Source organism: Budorcas taxicolor, chromosome 21, assembly GCF_023091745.1.
Source record: "Budorcas taxicolor isolate Tak-1 chromosome 21, Takin1.1, whole genome shotgun sequence".
NCBI classification, from domain to species: domain Eukaryota; kingdom Metazoa; phylum Chordata; class Mammalia; order Artiodactyla; family Bovidae; genus Budorcas; species Budorcas taxicolor.
In genome coordinates, this window is record NC_068930.1 from 24669641 (window position 1) to 24689265 (window position 19625).

A 19625-nucleotide genomic window follows, 5' to 3' on the forward strand; every position below is an offset into this window, starting at 1 on the left:
GCCAGGTTATTTTCTTTATTTCCAAGTAAGCCAAGCTTTAAAAATTCACCCTAATACATTAGCAGCCATTATTCCCTCAGATATTCCTCAATCTCAAAGCACCCACTAACAAATCAGAAGGAAAAAATATTTTAACCTTGGTAGACAACAGCTGTTTAAGTAAATGTTTGCTGAGTAAATGGAACCTGTCAGAGAATGTACTTGTCTTTACAAAGTCATACAGAGGTACAAAACAACTCAGTGCAACCTATACTGGGGATATTTTCTTATAGAAGTTTTTGTCATTGAATGCTGCTGCTACTGCTGCTAAGTCGCTTTAGTCGTGTCCGACTCTGTGTGACCCCATAGATGGCAGCCCACTAGGCTCCCCCGTCCCTGGGATTCTCCAGGCAAGAACACTGGAGTAGGTTGCCATTTCCTTCTCCAATGCATGAAAGTGAAAAGTGAAAGTGAAGTCGCTCAGTTGTGTCTGACTCTTAGCGACCCCATGGACTGCAGCCCACCAGGCTCCTCCATCCATGGGATTTTCCAGGCAAGAGTACTGGAGTGGGGTGCCATTGCCACGGTCAAATGGTGGCAAGCAGAAGCACTTTGCTGTTGAGATGAAAACAAAGTAAAAAAAAAAGCCACTACATATACTTTTTGGACCGTTTTCGATATCCTGAATATAGTTGGGACTTCAGAGGAAAATGACAAAGCAGTATTGTCTGTCCCGTTCATTATATACACTCTACACCAGCAGTCCCCACCCAACATTTCTGGCACCAGGGACTGGTTTCCTGGAAGACGATTTCTCCACAGGAGCTGGGGGGCGTGGATGGTTTCGGGATTCAAGTGCATTACATTTACTGTGCTGCCGCTGGTCTGAAGGGTGGAGCCCAGAAGGTAAAGGGAGCGATGGGGAGTGGCTGTAAATACAAATGAAGCTTTGCTCACTTGCCCATGGTTCACCTCTTGCTGTGCAGCCTGTTAGTCCCTAACAGGCCACAGTCCAGCAGCAGCAGTCTGTGGTCCCCGGTTGGGGTCCCCTGTTCTAGAATACACAGGAGCCAAAACTGGATAAATAAAAGCTAATTTATTACTGAGACCATGCTAAGGTTTAACAGGTATGGCATGCGCTTTATCCCTACTTCCAAAATTGGTACTGGGATAAGAGTTTTAATTTCAGTGATTGAATAAAAGCCCCAGGGTCTTGGTTCCCAAATTCTGCTGCACATTGGAACCACCTGGGAATTTAAAAAAATTTTAAAAATACAACAATACATATTGGCCCCAGCTCCTCAAATCCTGATGTAATTGGCACTGGAGATGGAAATACACCCTGGAGATGGAAACGGCTGCCCACTTTGCCTGGGGAGTCCCACAGACAGAGGAGCTTGGCAGGCTATAATCCACAGGGTCGCAAAGCGTTGGAGACGACCGACGTGACTTAGCAGGCATACACCCCAGGCACTGGGGTGATCCTATTGTGCAGCAATCGGGGAACCACGGCCCCAGGTTTTAAAATGAATAACTTTTGACAACTTACACCTGAGGCCTGAGAATCTTCAGCTGAGTGAGTATGTCCTTCTGCACCCGGGGGTTGGCCGTGGCAGTGAGAGCCATCACTGGAACAGAAGGGAACTTCTGGCGAAGAATATTCATTCTTTTGTAATCTGGACGAAAATCATGTCCCCACTAGTCGGGAAAAAAACAAACAAACCAGTACTGCTTTTCAGACTACTCGGATCTTCTTTATATAAAGCATACATTTAATACACATATTAAGAACCACATTCTTCTTCAGCGAAATAGAATAATTCAATCAATATTTTTTCTCTCAGCACTCAAGATCTAGATACTGTTGGCGGTACGTATTTACTGGTATGTCAAGACGTAGAGAACGGTACATACCTGACTCACACAGTGAGCTTCATCAATGACAAAACGTGCCAAGAGCCCCCTCTCGTACAGATTCTCCAGAGTAGAGATCAGCCTGTTACTCGCACAGACCTAGATGAGAAGTATGTTAGTCAGACATTTAAAACCATTTAAACACATCACCGTAAGGATCTGGTTGTCTTTAAGTTCCACTGTGACTTAAGTTCCACATAAAATTGGTTCTGATTTCAACCTACGAACTGAATTAGAAAAAGTAATAGAAAATAGCAGATGAGACACTCTAGAATGCTCACCCACATTTAGCAAACAGTTATGTATTAGGTCAGTGCCTCTGAAACAGTTTTCCTGCCTCAGTGTATCTGGGAGCCACCACATGTTTATCCTGGTGACAGGGTTACAGACATGTGTTACACGTGTGCATGCTGTTTGGGGGAATAATATGCAAACATATGTACAATATACACACACACGTGTGCATGCTCAGTCGCGTCCAACTCTGTGACCCCATGGACTGCAGACCACCAGGCTCCTCTGTCCATGGGATCTTCCAGGCAAGAATACTGGAGTGGGTTGCCATTTCTTCATTCAGGAGATCTTTGGGACCCAGGGATCGAACCTGCGTCTCATGTCTTCTGCACTGGCAGGTGGATTCTTTATCACTGTGCTACCCGGGAGGCCTGGTAGCACATGGTATATACATGTGCTTGTACACACAAGCCTGTATGTACGTATATTTCATAGCTCAGTCCATAACTGGGTCTAGAAACAATGACATCCCAGGAGCAGTGACCATATCTGGCACCCATGTCTTGACAGACATGTTGGAAGGACACAGGAGCCAGAGTGATGGAGCTTTTCCACCGGCCAAACCTAGAACAATTACAACATTGAAACACACAACGGTGACTGATTATAACCCACTCATTAACTTAAGAATTCATGATTTCATATCGATATAAGTAAATACGTGGGTAAAATGGAAAGCTTGTCCTCACAGGAGAAAACCAATTAAATTAGAAGACTCATCACTTGGCACCCACTACAATAACAACTGGTGGGGACAATAAAGCACAAGTCAAAGTCTCATCAGACACAGGGTATTTACACAGTTTCAGAATATTCCACAATAAGAGATCTACAACTGCAAAAAAATTACATTTATTCTTGTAATGAAAAATTAACAACAAAAAATGTAATTTTACAGTGGAGAAATCTGGCAGACAGCATATTAACCAAATGATAGAAGTTAACACTACCAGTAATAGAATGAATTGACATCAAATGCCTCCTGATAGGCTGCACTGAGAACATATCACCACTTCTGTGATATTCCCCCCCAAATGAACAATGCAAATCTAATCAAGAGGAAATATAAAATCAAATTGTGTGACAGTCCACAAAACAACTGGTTTTCACTCAACCAAGATTTTTTCAAGATCATGAAAGACAGAAATTGTTTAAAGAGACATGAAGAAAATGGATAATCTAGGAAGTTCTTTTGCTATAAAGGATATTATTGGGATAACTAGTGAAATTAGAATAAAGTTTCATAAAGTAGCAGTACTGTAGCAATTAATATTTTCCAATTTTGTTAATTGTACTGAGAAGTCCTTGTTTTTAGGACATGCAATGAAGTATTTAGGGTTGAAAGGATATCATGTCTGCAACTTACTCTGAAATATTTAAGGGAAAAACAGAGGAAGAATGATAGAGCAGTTACAATGAAATGTTACCATGTGGGTTTCTCAATGAAAGCTATAGAGGACTTCTTACACTAAACGCATCAGAAATTACGTCAAAAATTTAAAAACGTATGTATTTTAGTGGGCTTTAATGAGGTAACAGAAAAAAATATACTGCTCCCTGGTCCCAGTTCCTGGAATAGGGTTCCTGAAACCCTTGTAAATTCTTAAGTGGTTAGAGCACTGGGGCCCCCCTGGTGGCTCAGCGGTAAAGAATCCGTCTACAGTTCAGGAGACAGGGGTTCGATTCCGGTCAGGAAGATGCCCTGGAGGAGGGAACGGCAGCCCACTCCAGCACTCTTGCCTGGGAAATGCTATGGGCAGAGGAGCCTGGCGGGCTACAGTGCATGGGGTCACAAGGAGTTGGACACGACTGAGCGACTGAACAACAAGAGCACTGGGAGCCCCTTTGGTCCTGCTGCGGCAACTCTGGCCGGGCTCCTGGGTGGGAACTGGTCACTAGAAAGACTACGCCAGGACTAAAAGCCTGGGAGTCCTACTTCCATCCTCCAGAGAAGGGAGTCAGTGTAGAAATGGAGACTATAATTGATCATACCTATGCGAGGAAGCCTCCATAAAACTCCAAAAGTACAGGGTTCAGAGAAGTTCTAGGTTGGCAGACACATCCACGTGCTTGGGGGCTGACACACCCCAACTCCACAGGGACAGAAGCTCCTGTGCTTAGGACCTGCCTCACATACCTCCTCATCTAGCTGTTTATCTGAAGGCCCTGAGTTCTCTGAGCTGCTCTTGCAAGTCACTGAATTCAAGCAGGAGGAGGTCGCAGGAACCTCAGATTTGCAGCTAAGGCAGACGGCAGTTGTGGGTAACCTGTGGCTTGGCGCCTGGAGCAGGGTGGTGATCTCGAGGGACTGAGCCCTTAACCTGTGGGGTCTGACACTGTCTCTGGGTAGGTAGTGTCAGAATTGAGGTAAACTGTAGGACCCCTAGCTGGTATCCCAGAGGACCACTTGATGGAAGCAAAGACCTCTGTACCTTTGATGACTAGCGTGTAATATCCTATGTGAGAAGTAAAGCAGAGAAACATGGGAGGGAAAGACTCGGTATTTCCTTACTTGGTAAGGAGAACGGGTTGTTTTTCTAAAATAGTTGTAATATCGTATTTTAAAATAATGATAGAAATACAAACCTTCTCTGGAGTAACATACAGAAGTTTTATAATTGGGTCTTTTTTTGATAACTGGAGGTAAATACTTGTAGCTTCTGAGTCCGTCTTATCACCTGTCAGATATGTAGCTGGGATCTAAGCATAAAAGTAGTAAACAATTTAAATTTTACACATTAATCTGACTCAAGCTTACATTTATCTTTAGGTTTTATAAATATTTTATAAGTCACATATCAAACCTGTCAAAGGAGAAGAGAATCTCAACATAATAATCAGTACTTATTTTTTTTAAACCCTTGTTAACCGTAAGTCAAACAGTCTTCCCACTGTTTATTTCCTTTTCTTTTCCCCTGTTTCTTTACTTTCTTAGCTCTTCAGATTTGTAAGGAAGACAAATGTGAATTCATCATCTAAGAGATTCCAGTTCTAATGTACGGCCATATTATTTTTTCAAGTAAATGCGTCTTTCGGGTTTTAATGCACAACGACACTGAAAGGACCACAACCTCATGAACGGCTGAACAATGGCTACCATCTCTGTACTGAGACATCTTTGGGAAGAAAAATCAAAGCAGTGGTCTTGTTGAGGGGTGATGGTTCATAACCCCGAGAAGAGTTCTGTTTGATCGCAGTATGTAGGATTTAATAGACTGCATTCATAAACTTTTCTTAACCTCAGCCAGGAGGAAAAAGGACATACGTGTGTGGGCGTGCACATGTGTGTGCATTTTAAGATATTAAGGGAGTGAGAACTAAGCTGATCTGACAGTAGTATAAAAAGAAATTCTTCCATATTAGAAAAAACAAATATACATCAGCAATACAGGTTAAAGGTTCATACTAAAATGTGTTCTTCCAGAGTAAAACCAGATTGAACTCTAGAAAGTCATCTGTACCAGAATTTCCAAAGACTTGTACTTAAATGTAACAACCTAATATAACTGCTGTGCTTTAGTCTGATAGTTCATGAACTATTTAATAAAAAAGGTTACCCAGAGTACTAAAATATAACTGTTTTTAAGTTATGCTATTCTTAGTGTTTTTATTATAAATGGTAGTGTTTTAACTTACATCCAAGGAAGTCAGCTTTTGGACTTGATCTACTATAAGTGATCTCAAGGGAGAAATGACAATAGTGACCCCAGGAGAAACACAAGCAGGGAGCTGGTAACACAGGCTTTTACCACCTCCTAAAGGAAATGACCAAAAAAAAAAAAAAATCCGTCAAGTTCTATGTTGAGAGCATGAAAGCAAAATGTACAATGCAAATGACATAAAATTTTAAGTAATTAACTAATAAGACACCAAGTGATATTCTCCACGGTGCCAAAATACACCATATTTGAATGAGCCAAAGTATGTGGGCAACTTAAATGCATAAAAATTATCTTTAGGACAATCTTATATAGGTATACATGATAGCAAAAGTAAGAATCAGGGCAGGAAACTTAAATGCATCAGAAATACTTTAAAAGTCTACTTGAGAAGGATACCCTGAAAAATGCCCCCTCGAAACCCTAGAGGGTCTTGGAAAGCCTTGAATGAAACTGCTGGATGAGGAGGGTGAGAATTCCACCACTAAACTGCCAGTGCCTCAGATTGCTGGGCAAGGAGAATGCCAGGGCCCTCCCTCTCCAGCTTTAGTTTTGCAGTGCCAAACTGGAGTCAAAACAGAAGACACACACTGAACGGCAAGTTAATAAAGTATGGAAAGCTGCGGACTAAACAAACCAACACTATCTAAAATGTAAGATCAGTTTGAGAAAATTCAGATGCCCAGTCAACGCTATTTAATGACGATGGCGACAACTGATTGCTGGAGGTCACAACAAAGGCAAGTAAGAGGCAGAGGGAAGACTAGACGTAAGTAATGAAACCCCAATGTCCCACATTGCGACTTGCTTTTTTTTCTTTAATTGAAGCATAGGTGATTTACAATGTTCCCCTGCTTCTTATCCTAATGGCTGATTTAATATTCTTACTTGGATGACTGTAAATCATTCAATAGCTGTTATACACTTTAACAACACAATGAAAAGTCTTGAATCTCTTCAAAACTGAAAACAAGAAAGAACTATGTTCCAGGCTTTTCACTTAATCCTCACGACACTCTGTGAAGTGGGTGCTTTGGTATTATTCCCACTGCACAAACGAGGAGCCTGGGTTTGGGGGAGCCTTGCTCACGGCCACGCCGTTAATAAGTGGCAGAGCTGTGCTTTGAGCCCAGGGCATCACTCCAGAGCCAATGATTTTAACCACCAGGCCACACGAGGTTGTGCCAAATAAACTGCCAGAAGTGGTTGTGGTCTCTGACAGTAATTTTTTTGTTCCTGTTCCAGGCTAATTTAGACTAGAAAAAAAGAAAAATTCCCAAAGGAAAATCCTTGATCAGTTCCACACAATGAACTTTGAGGTGAGGATCTTAAAGGGCAATAAATGTTATCATGTCAACAACCAGAACAGAGGATATGAAGTAATATACTTTCCCAACTGTGGCATGGGAGGGTTAAAGGCCCCTAAATGATAGAAATATGGTGTAGGTGTTCTTTTTATTTCTATTAAAGGGCTTTCATTTAACATCTGCCAATGGATTCCTGCCAATTCATATCTAAAAATACATACCAGTGGGCATTAAAATAAAACAGTCTTCACCAAGCAGTGCAGCATTGATCGCCTCTAGCTGATTAGTTCTAAAATTATGCAGGCCAAATTTCTTATGAAAAATCTTCATCATTTCTTTTGTATGAGGAAAATTAAGACTCTGGAAATGCTCATGTTTCGGATTTCTGGATGCTAAATTCTGCTCCATCTTGTCTAAGAAAATAATCAATGTTAAGAGAAATCAGGGCATTATTGTAACCAGTAAGCTTTAGCATTTTAACCCGTTGCCCTGCAGAATCGCTGGTGTACGATTTGCTACAGCACACCCTTCTTTACCTGTTGATCAGGGTTTCCTTGCTGCCCAGTGTCAAGGCCACCAGAGACTTCCTAAGGGACAAGTTCAAATCTTTCCTTGATTTTTTTTTTTACAGCACCTACCCCTCCTATATATTCTCTCCTCCTTCTCTTTTGAACTTCAAGACAATCATGGGGGGACTTCCCTGGTGTTCCAGTGGCTAAGACCCTGTGCTCCCAATGCAGGGGCTCGGGGTTCTATACCTGGTCAGGGAACTAGATCCCACATGCCTCAACTAAGAGTTTGCATGTGGTACTAAGACCCGGAACAGTCAAATACATACATACATATTTAAAAAAAAAAGAAGATAGTCCTGGGTTTTCTACTCACTTTAACTTCCTTTTCCTGGCTCCATTTCCTCCACCTGTCCCTGAAATTTGGGAGTCTCTGACACTTGGGACTGGGCTCAGTAGACATTCTTTTTGGAATTTTCCTAGTCCTTTGACCTTAAACATCGCTGATGTGCACAGAATGCCCAGATCTCTTTCTCAAGACTAGACTGACGCCCTCCTAAGTCCCAGGGCTGTACGCACCTCCAACTGTCTGCAAGATACTTCCGCCTGAATGACTTCCCAACACTTGAAGCTCAGCAAGCCTTAAAATAGCCCTCCTCAGCTCTGCTCCAAATCTGCCTCTGCCTCCTGACTTCTCTTTCTGTTCACGGTGTCACAGCTTTCTCAGCCACCGGGTCTGAAAGCTCAGAGTCATCCTAGCTCCCTATGAATCTCCCTCTATCATGTCACTCGCCTCTGCCCCCTCTTCTGCCCCCTCACTGTCGCAACTCTGGGTGGGTGCCCACAGAGGACGAAAAGTGCTCACTCCAGCTCTGGCAGTTCCTCTCACCCCAGCCCTCAACCGTCTCAAAGATAACTGCGAACACCAAGCATGACACACTTAAACATGACAGAAATAAATCCATTAATGGTTATTTTAAAGGTCAACAGCATAGCTGTAAGAACAACCTCTGTGGGATTAAGTCATCAATGGCAAAAATAGGGAGGAACGCACTTTACAAAACCATACACATATAAACTTAAAAAAACCCACCTTTTGATAACTTTATAAGGTTAATGTAAGGTTTCAAAATTAATTTTGGCTTTTCTTTGCAGCCTTTACAATGGCTAATTTCACTATTCCAAAATGTTCTCCCACTAAACTGTGAGCTCCAAGCAGATAGGAACTCTTCGTTATCCATCTATCACTAAGACCTGAGCATAGCACATGGTGGCCACTCAGGAAATATTTGCTGAGTCGATTAAAATGATCCTAGACCAAAAAAATAATTTGACTGACTTAAGAAATTTCTGGCTTCTTAGGTTGCCATAAATTTTAGTATTTTGACATAAAACCTGTTCCACTGCTTTATAAACATCATTTCTTATCAATCCAGGATTCTAAAAATACACACAATGACATTTTTAACACATAAATTTAGCTTTGCTTTTTATCCATCCCCCAAATTGTTAAAAACTTGGCCCTCATGAGCTTTATTGTTTTAGGGACTAAAAAATGTTAAAGGCAAAGCACATTTGTAATGACTTTTAGAGCTTTACTATAATAGGTTATAATTACACATTTTATAAAACTACAGCTGGTACCCAGACAAAAGAGCAACTTGCTTCTGAAATTGTGATCTGTAATTCATATTATCAGCAGAAATCTGCATAGAAACAATGTCATTCTCAGGCAATGATGATTTGCTATGGTTTCTCTTGTACAATTCCTATTTTGGACAGTTTTGTTGTCAGAGAAAATATAAGCATTCCATTTATTGTAAACTTACCAGGGTAATTCGGAATTGACTCTGAGAAGTTTTTATTTTGAGTGGTAGATGCCCCTGGAAGGCAGTCTGTCTTGGCGGAAGAGGGTCTTTCTGACACTGATTTAACTGGTCGACCTTCCTTAATGGGTGGGTAGGCAGCTGTGGAAGATTTGCTGACTGCTAAATTTTGCATCAGATTTTCCCAGTCATCATCATCATCGTCAAAGTCATCTATGTCAAAATTGTCAATCTCGCAAGCAGCCTGGAGCTCTCTTTCCAAGTCATTTATGGAGGTGGTATATTTATTCTGATCTTTCACAGCCGTGCTTGTGAGAACATTTCTTGGGAAATTAGGGCTTTCATTTCTTTTCTCTGCCCTCGGTGTTTCAGCCCAGTTGCTACTTACAAAGGACTTCTGTAAATGGGAACTGAATAGCGGTCTTTCAAAGGGACTCTTCGTGGTGGCTGAGACTCCCGTCTTTCCTAGGGGAGGAGTCAGTAAACGTTCCCGGGTGGACATGGAATTTGAGGGGAGGTGTGGAAGAGTGAATTCCTTCACAGCATTCCCTGCAGGACAGGAATCACCCTTCGGAAACGCGTAAGGTAAGGAAGCAGAGGCCGAGTCCCCCACAGGGCTTTCTAGAGGATCAGGCCTACATCCCCACATGGAGCTAAGAACACTGGCATCACTGGGATCAAAAGCCGCTTCAGCTAGGAGTTTCCTTCTGAAGAGAGAACACAGGATGCCAAGTTAACGACGAGTAGTTGGCAATGCTGTGGGCTTTCCTGGTAGCTCAGTGATAAAGAATCCGCCTGCCAATGCAAGAGATACAAGTGCAATCCCTGGGTGGGGAAGATCCCCTGGAGGAGGAAGTGGTAACTTCCTCCAGTATTCTTGCCTGGAGAATCCCATGGACAGAGGAGCCTGGTGGGCTACAGTCCATGGGGTTGCCAAGATTCAAACATTACTTAGCAACTAAACAACAGGCTGGCAATGGTAGGGTACACACAAGTTTATATTTAGTTTTCATGCCAAACTGGCAAAATATTTCCAACCTTAAAAATCTGAATACAAATGCTAAAGGAACAGTTTGAAAAGTAAATTAATTTAAGACATAATGCAGAGCACAGGGAACTCTACTCAATACTCTATAAAACATGTGTGTGCTCAGTTGCTCAGGCATGTCTGACTTTTTGAGAACCCATGCACTGTAGTCCAGTAGGCTCCTCTGTCCATGGCATTTTCCAGGCAAGAATACTGGAGTGGGCTGCCATTTCTTCCTGCAGGGGATCTTCCCGACCCAGGGATTGAACCCGTGTCTCTTACATCTCCTGCACTGGCAAGCAGGTTCTTTACCACTAGGGCCACCTGGGAAGCCCTGTAATAACATGTTTGGGAAAAGAATCTGGAAAAGAATAGATATATGTATATGTAAAACTAAGTCGTTCTTTTGGTATACCTGAAACCAGCATAACACTGTAAATCAGCTATATTCCAAACATAGAATTAAAAGAAAAAAAATGACAGTGATAAGTATGCTACACAATTTGTGGGGCAGAATGCCTGGAAATCTTGCCCTGTATGTTTGACACTTACAATGTTGGTGGAAACGCAATCAGATCCAGAATGAGAGAAGTCAAGATACCTTATGTCCCGCTGCTGGAGCAGCTCGTCCCCACAGTCCAAAGCTCTCAGCTCATCATCAGGAACAGCATCAACTAATTTACAGATTCGGTCCATCACATGGATAAGCTGCTGCTGCAAACTTGTCTGTCTAGCTGTAAAGTAATTATGCTATGAATATTTTTCACCGACAACAAAAAAAGACTTAAAATCTTGAAAGCCTTGCATGTAACACCTGAAGTAGCTTAAAAACAGGATTCTGAACAATAATATTCTCCCGTTATCTGCCTTTGAAATCAGACTGGCTCTAATCTGTATCATGAGAGTTCAAAATTGTTATCATTTCATTTCCTGCTAATTCTTATTATAAGGTAACCAAGGTTGCAGTAAGATAGAAAAGTTTTATGATTTTTTTTAAACTATTTTTTTCAGATGTAAATCTCACCATGCCCACACAGAGTATGTCATACAGTTTGGACAGGTAAGAACGCCAGGTGTTGCTCTCGTCTGCCTGCCAACCAGAGCTTCCTAACAGCATGGCACTTACACTTTCCTTTTGGAGACCACTCCCACCCTCCACCCCCACCCCTAACTCCTCAGTGGGCATGTGACGTGAGACAGTTCAGTGAGAATTAGATCTGAGAGTTTTTTGACTGACTGGAAAAGAGGACCTCTCTCTTCAACAAGCTGGACTGGCTGCAGGTGGCCAACTCTGCAACCCTGAGGGAAAATACAAGCTTGAAAATAAGGCCAACGGAAGGGAAAACAGAAAGCAGAGATGGAGGGAAACGGAAGATTGAGATGGGGAGATGTGAGAGGCAGGTGTGAGAGAGAGAGGAATTCCTGCTAACACCCATACAGACATGTGAATCCAGCCAGCCCGCTCCACACTTTGACAGTTCAGCTGTATAACCAAGAAATCGATGTCAGAGGAGGGGTGGCTTTAGATGAAGCAAAGGAAAAAAAATGGGTTAGGGGAGCAATGGGTAGCAAGAAACATGCCTACCATCCCCTGGGGCCTAAGGTGTTCAGGTGAAATAAACAGTTTAGGCAGCTACCGAGGCAACAGTATTCTCAGAGACAATCAGAGAAGCAGAGGCGGTTGCTGGGAAATTACTGAGTGAGGGAGCCAGCTGAAGGGTCTAAGGAGAGGAAGCGAGGACAGAGGAGCACGGGGTGTGGACACGACCCCCATGAGGGGACCTGCATGTCCATGTGGAAACGCCTTGGGAGTGAGGACTTTCACTAGCGACTGACGTAAACAGGGTCCTGAAGGATGAAGTGGTACAAGTGCACTCACTGGGCTCCTGTTCAACATCTGTCTTCTCTGGAAGGAGAACGGGCATTGGATTGGAAAGAGGAGGATAAACAGCAGTCCAAAGGAAATGAAAACCAAGACAGGCTCAGAGATACAGTTATTGGAAAGGAGCTCAAGTCTCTTTGTCTAGACAGATTACACCTCAGAGTACAAAGGAAACCTGCAAAAGAAAGTCTCACTAAAACATGAGGCGTCTAGTTAATAGGAGAGTTGAAGGGAGAGTGAAGACAGTCAAACATTGTTCTAATTTTCAAAAAAATTCTAAAGGGATGCCAAAAGCTACAGGCTGGTGTTCTTAAAGTTAATTCAAGGCAAAATTCTAGAACATGTTATCAAATGGCTGCTTTGTGAGCTCTAAGAAAAAGAGGAAACAATCACAGAGTTCGCAAGAGTTCATAAAAATACAACAGCCATCTCAACATAGTTCTGTTTTTGAAAGGATCAGTAGACCGGCAGATAACAAAAGCCCCCACTTACTGAAGGCCTGCAGTGCAAGGGGCACTTTACCTTGAATCCTGACAACAACCAGGCAAGGCAGATACTATTCTCATTTAACAGAAGGAACAAAAACTGAGGTCCAAAGAGGCTGAACTACTTTGGCACAGTCACCAGCCAGGAGAGGGAAGAGAGAGACTTGCACACAAGGTCAGCATTGCCTAGAGCCAGTGGCCCCCCTTTTTCCTCTTGCTGCCTCAGACTTTCAAATTCTGGAGTCAACTGAGCGAGTCTTTCGCATCCCCAGGGACAAAGGAGAGAAACACAGTCTGAAGGCAGATTTGTAACAAGATGAACACGAGGTGGTGATGAATCGACTGCTGTCAGCTGAGAGGGAGGCCGCTAAGGACACCGTGTAGGACCCTGTCCTCGCTCTCGTCTTAGCCAACCATTTCCCCAGTGAAACCTGACGACACAGGAGCAGCACGGTGCAGCGGCTGCCAGTGCAGAGTCAAGGGCCTCAGGACTGCTGGGCTCAAGTCCCAGCTCTGCTGCTCTATGACCGTGAGTAATTATTTAGCTCTAGCTCTGCTGCTGTCAAACTCTACGACCGTGAGTAATTATTTAGCTCTCTGGTACCTCGTGCCTTGGTTTCCTCATTTGTAAAATGGGATAACAGACACTATCTTAAAGGATCACTGTGAGGATTAAATTAATTAATTAATATTGTAAGGCACCTAGAAGAGTGCCTACATCTGGTATTTCAGGAGCATCTTTAACAATAAATTCAGAGATGAAAAGAAACAAAAATTCAGAGGAATCAGGAACCATACCAAGAGATCACTATACATGTATGTGTGCAAACACACACACACACACATACCGTAAGTACAGCAACTCTCAAACACACATTCACACACCCCCTAAGTACAGTACCCATCAAATAAGAATAGAAAACATTACAGAAATACTCATAGGTTACAGCTGTTGGAAATTAATCTGATAAAAATGAAAAATTCCATGCAAGAGTTAATTTAAAAACCAAGGACATCTCTCAGAAAGCAAAAAAGGCAAGAGATTAAAAAAACAGAAAAGTTAATTAATGGAGGTCTAATGGTCCAATAGCTGAAGTTCCAGGAAGAGTGAAAGAGAAAAGAGGAAACAAAAAGAAGAAAACAAAAAGGAATAACACCAGGAAAAATTCAGACTGTTGCTGCTAAGTCACTTCAGTCGTGTCCGACTCTGTGCGACCCCACAGATGGCAGCCCACCAGGCTCCCCGATCCCTTGGATTTTCCAGACAAGAACACTGGAGTGGGTTGCCATTTCCTTCTCCAATGCATGAAAGTGAAAAGTGAAAATGAAGTCGCTCAGTCGCGTCCAACTCCTAGCGACCCCATGGACTGCAGCCTACCAGGCTCCTCCGTTCAGACTAGAAGGAAACAAATTTCTAGTCTGAAAAAGCCTTTGGGAAACAGAAATCAGGAGTGGGAAGGAGACACAGCAGTTTTTCAAAGCCTTTAGGTGCTATTGGATTATTTATACTAGATATTCAATAGAAAATTTAAAAATGAATTAGAAATAAATCAAGCAAACAAAAAGTATTAAACCAAGTGAATACCAAACCCAGAGAACTTGGAGGATGGTCTAGAAATCAGTACCTATAAAAAAAGAGATAAAAGATCTAATATTTAGCTCTAGGCACTTCACATTTATCTCACAAAGATTAAAGCTACAGGAAGGCAAAATTTTAGTGCAGTATGAGGAAAAAATTCCTCTTCTACTCTAAAAACACTACTTGTTAGAGAGTCATTTGGTGACAAAACAAGTTTCTGAGTTTCAGAGTTATTTGAGCAAATGCTGGTAGTTGGTTATTACGGATAATTCACTACTAGATCAAAAGAAACTACAGATTCATCATCTTATGCTATACAGTCACAGGCTAAGAATACAACCTTACTTTGTTTTCAAAAGTAAGCAGCTACAACATGTGGTATGTCTAAAATACTTTTGTACCTTCACAGTTTGTGCTGGTTTCTCGATTAGGCTGCTGTGTGGCCATTTCCTTGGGTTTTGACAAGTCTGATGTGCTAAGACCATCCTTTTTGTCAGAGGTGTCAAGATCCTTCAACATACTACAAATTAAAAACACATTAAACTGATCAGAGTACAGACCAGACCAAATGCATCCTTCTCCCTCTAGTACCTCCCACACCTGGTTAGACACTATGTAACAGAAAAGAGAAACATGTCTCTGCATCTCAAGCATAGGTGGCGGTTCAGTCGCTAAGTCGAGTCCGACTCTTTCATGACTCCATGGACTGCAGCCCACCAGGCTCCTCTGTCCAGGGAACTTCCCCGGCAAAAATACTGGAGCGGGTGCCATTCCTTCTCGGTCCAGGGATTGAACCCTCGTCTCCTGCACTGCAGGTGAATCCTTTACCAACTGATCCACCTGGGAAGCCCTAGCTGGCCCTCAAAGTTTGCCATCTTTTGGCCCTGATATTAACACACATAAACATGGTAATTCTGGCTGGATATAAAAAATACTTTAAAGTAACAAAATAAATTAGTATTAAATAAGTGTTAAAGAGAGGATACTATGGCAATCCAAAGAAAGCTAACACTTATGAAGGATAGAGATTCATTAGGCAATAGAGCTTAGGGTTACCATAAGAACATAACTAGAGATAAAGCTGTAAAGATAATTTGGGGTCTGCAGAGAGAGGATTTTGAGGGCCAGCTAAAGAGGTTTAGGAATACAGGAGATACAAAAACACGTTCTCCTTTTTGTTATATATTTTCTAACCATTACATCTCTGAAGTAAGTTCGGAAGTCACAATCAGCACTTTAAAATGTAATAAAATATAACAAAATGTGTATAACAAAGTGTGTACTGCACATAAAGCATTTGTGAAAATCCTCTTTTAGTTCTATAATATATACAAATATGTATACAAGGTTGCAGTTCCAACTGCTGAAGATCCAGGTAAAGTATACTAAATTGTGGTATGACAACTCAATAAATTATGTAGCCATTAAGAGGAATAAAAATAATGACTATGTGACAATATGGAAAACGTTTTAAAAATAATGTCAAAAGAAAAGCAGATTGAAAAATAATAGCAACATGTTGATTACAGCAATGTAAACATCATACACACGTATAGAGAAGGAACAAAACGACGTGGACAGGGAGAGGGGAGGAACGAATCAGGAGTATGCGGTGCAAATACAAACTGGGCTTCCCTGGCGGCTCATACAAAAGCTGCCTGCAACTCAGGAGACCTCGATTCCATCCCTGGGTTGGGAAGATCCCCTGAAGAGAATGGCTATCTACTCCACTATTCTTGCCTGGAAAATTCCATGGACAGAGAAGCCTAGCAAGTTACAGTACATGGGGTCTCAAAGAATTGGACATGACTGAGCAACTAACACTTTCACTTTCATATACAAAATAGACAAGGTACAAGGATTTACTGTATGGCACAGAGCATTATATTCAATATCTTGTAACAATCTATAATGGAGTATAACCAGAAAAAGAAAAGTACAAACCCTAAATCACTATGCTGTACACCTGAAACTAATACAATATCGCAAATCAACTATACTGCAATTAAAAAAAAATAAAAATAATAAAACTTAATGTGGATAGAGAAAATGTTTGGTTTGTTGGACTATAAGACTATCAGTCAATATCCTGTTAGAGTGGCTACAATGTTATCTGCGCAATACACACTTGAAATAACCCTACACTGGATCTTAGCCCATTTGAGAAATAAGAATGCTGTTGAATAATGCTACGTGAACTCTTGCTGAGTTTTTTCCCCACAACTCTGTCTGCATTTTTATGGGGGAGATGAAAAAGGGGAACTTTTGGAGTTTTTCTGTTTTGTTGTCAAATGGAAATCATGCTTCACCCTCTCCCACCTCTGTAAATGTCTCAACCCACCTGTTAAAACAAAAACCCAGAGAAACCAGCTTATGTAGATAAACACCTCCTTCCTGTCTGCCTTCCTTCCTTCAGGTGATGTACTAGAGGGATTTGTTTCTCATCAAAACATGGTTAGCAGCATAGTATATCAGACCTCTCAACTGAGTGGATTTAGGCTGGAGTATGGCGGTAACAATGACTATTAGTGTTTTAAGCTGTTAATGAACTATGTGGATTCTCTATTTTCCCGTAACAGCACCAATTAATCACAATCATGTCACAAATTTATCAAAATTCAGTGACTAACAAATACCAATGGTCAATTCTATTACTATTTGGATTAAGAAAAATTTTTTAAAGAAGAAGAAAAGACACTTTACTTAGTAAAAGTCACTTTGCAAAGGTGTTAGTTTGGGGTCATTTCAGGTCTAGGAAATCAGTATCTTTAGGGCTACATTCCACATATCGAGACCAACTACATAAAACCATTTGGAGGTGCCATGTAATTAATGATAATTGGACTATGTAGTTTTAGAATGCCAACAATTAAATAAAATGTATATAAATCAGAATTTCTTGATGTGTTCATTTGAATACACAACAAACTGCAGGAGCATGAAATTAGTCAATTGTGAGGTGACATTACACAGCTAAAATTATTTTAGCTATCTCAGAAACAATGTTTATTAGTTAATAGAACCGTTTTACCTAGAGCATTTTAAAGAGGACGAAGAGGTAGAAGTCATTCCTTCTTCTGGAGAAGGTGGGACAAAGTCTATGTCATAATCATCTTCGATGAGCTCAACACATGAAGATTTCTCAACTGAATGTAATTCTGTTTCTTCCAAGTTTTTCTTCTTTTCACAATTACCTAAAGTAAAACAATTGATGGTTATCCACTTTAAACACAGCAGTGTGTACATGCCACCCCAAATCCCCCAACCAACAAGAGCCGACTGTGCGGCACAGGGAACTCCGCTCAATGTGGTGTGGCAGCCTGGATGGGAGGGGAGCTGGTGGGGGGAAACGGTACATGGATGTGTATCGCTGAGTCCCTTCACTGTTCCTCTAAAACTATCACAACACTGTTAATTGGCTCTACTCCAATACAAAATAAAAAGTTTAAAAAATAAAGTAAAATAGTTGATAAGTGTAGGTTATTTTAATATTAACGAGCCAGAAAGCACAGGGTGTGAGCACTTAAAAGCAGTGCTTTGGATAAGATAAAAGCACTAGCAGCACTCTGTACTATATGAGTTCTCTCCTTTCACATGTTAATGTTGGCTTGTTTCTTCACGGAAGATGACTGAATCAACTGGATTAAGTCCAACAAAAGCTGGATTGAGGCTGATGATTTGCTTAAGGATTTTCATGACTGTCTCCAGTTAAGTTATGAAACTCATATTTAGTATCAGTCCTTTCATTTCTCTATTTTTCATTCATATTTAAATAAGAGTAAAGTACAGTAAGTAAGCCTGAGGGTTATACAAGTACCATTGTTGATGCCGATAAACTATGTCTACCTTATCCCAAAGGCGTCTTAGTTATTTAAGTCTCCCAGAATAAATGTCTCTCTCTCAACTATGTGGGAAAACAGTGCCAAATCGTTGCTCTCTAGTTTACCTTTTGCCAAATTTTCTCTTCATAAATAGTAACACATTTGATTAGACTATAGTCTTGCTTATAATCAGTCACTTTTCAGTCCCCCCTTACCCTGCAGTAACCTTGATGGGATTCAGGTGTTTAAAAATATTAGTCTCATATTTACAATTATTTCATACGGTGGGTACCTCCACATATGGCTGATCTCAGCTATTAAGTTCTACACATCTAATAACTATGAGACCTAAACAGAAAACTATTTGAATGTAATTTATAATACTTGAATAGCATGATTATCTTGTATCGCTCATCAATGTTAGGTAGTGCAAATCATAAAAGCATCATAACACAAAGGCTTGGTTTTACATCCCAATTCTACTACGAACTACTCAGCACACCATCAAGAAGCCACCTGAACTTCTATGGAACCGTCTCTTCTTTTTATTGAAGCATAGTTAATTTACAATATTGGGTTAGTTTCAGGTGTACAGCCAAGTGATTCAGTTTTTTGCAGATTTTATTACAGGACATTACCAGATAATGGGTATAACTCCCTGTGCTATACAATAAATCCCTATTGCTTATCTATTTTATGTATAGTAGTTTGTATCTATTAATTTCATATTCCTAATTTGTCCCCCCTACTTCCCTCTCCCCTTTGGTAACCATAAGTTTGTTTTCTATGTCCCTGCTTCTGTTTTGTATATTTATTATTTTTTAGATTCCACATGTGATATCACAGTAATTTCTCCATTAAGCATTATATTCTCCACATATTTCTTTGTATTTAAAATCACAGAATTATCCTTGCTAATATAAAAACTGTATTAGCAGAATAATGGAGAAGGCAATGGCACCCCACTCCAGTACTCTTGCCTGGAAAATCCCATGGATGGAGGAGCCTGGTAGGCTGCGGTCCATGGGGTCGCTAAGAGTCGCACACAACTGAGCGACTTCTTTCACTTTTCACTTTCATACATTGGAGAAGGAAATGGCAACCCACTCCAGTTCTTGCCTGGAGAATCCCAGGGACAGGGGAGCCTGGTGGGCTGCAGTCCATTGGGTCGCTAAGAGTCGGAAACGACTAAAGCGACTTAGCAGCAGTAGCAGGATAAAATCTTTCATTCCCTTAGTATGCAAGAACGTGGCCAACAGATGGTTCAATAAGCACCTCTATATATCCCAATGACAAAAGTTAAATTATATTTGCTACTCTTTCCAATGTCTAGCTTTGAATAA

The 19625-nt window shown here is 41.1% G+C and overlaps 1 protein-coding gene across 1 annotated transcript in view; it reads right to left on the bottom strand.

Annotated features, from left to right (window-relative positions):
* Positions 1–19625, bottom strand: part of BLM (BLM RecQ like helicase) — a 63205-nt gene that overhangs the window by 41519 nt on the left and 2061 nt on the right. The window contains exons 3-11 of the mRNA XM_052659925.1: positions 17493–17655; positions 14863–14981; positions 11117–11249; positions 9492–10195; positions 7375–7566; positions 5824–5942; positions 4774–4887; positions 1894–1992; positions 1529–1677 (exon numbers count right to left, since the gene is read on the bottom strand). Coding sequence (XP_052515885.1) covers positions 1529–1677; positions 1894–1992; positions 4774–4887; positions 5824–5942; positions 7375–7566; positions 9492–10195; positions 11117–11249; positions 14863–14981; positions 17493–17655 — 1792 coding nt within the window. The remainder of the gene's footprint in view (positions 1–1528; positions 1678–1893; positions 1993–4773; positions 4888–5823; positions 5943–7374; positions 7567–9491; positions 10196–11116; positions 11250–14862; positions 14982–17492; positions 17656–19625) is intronic.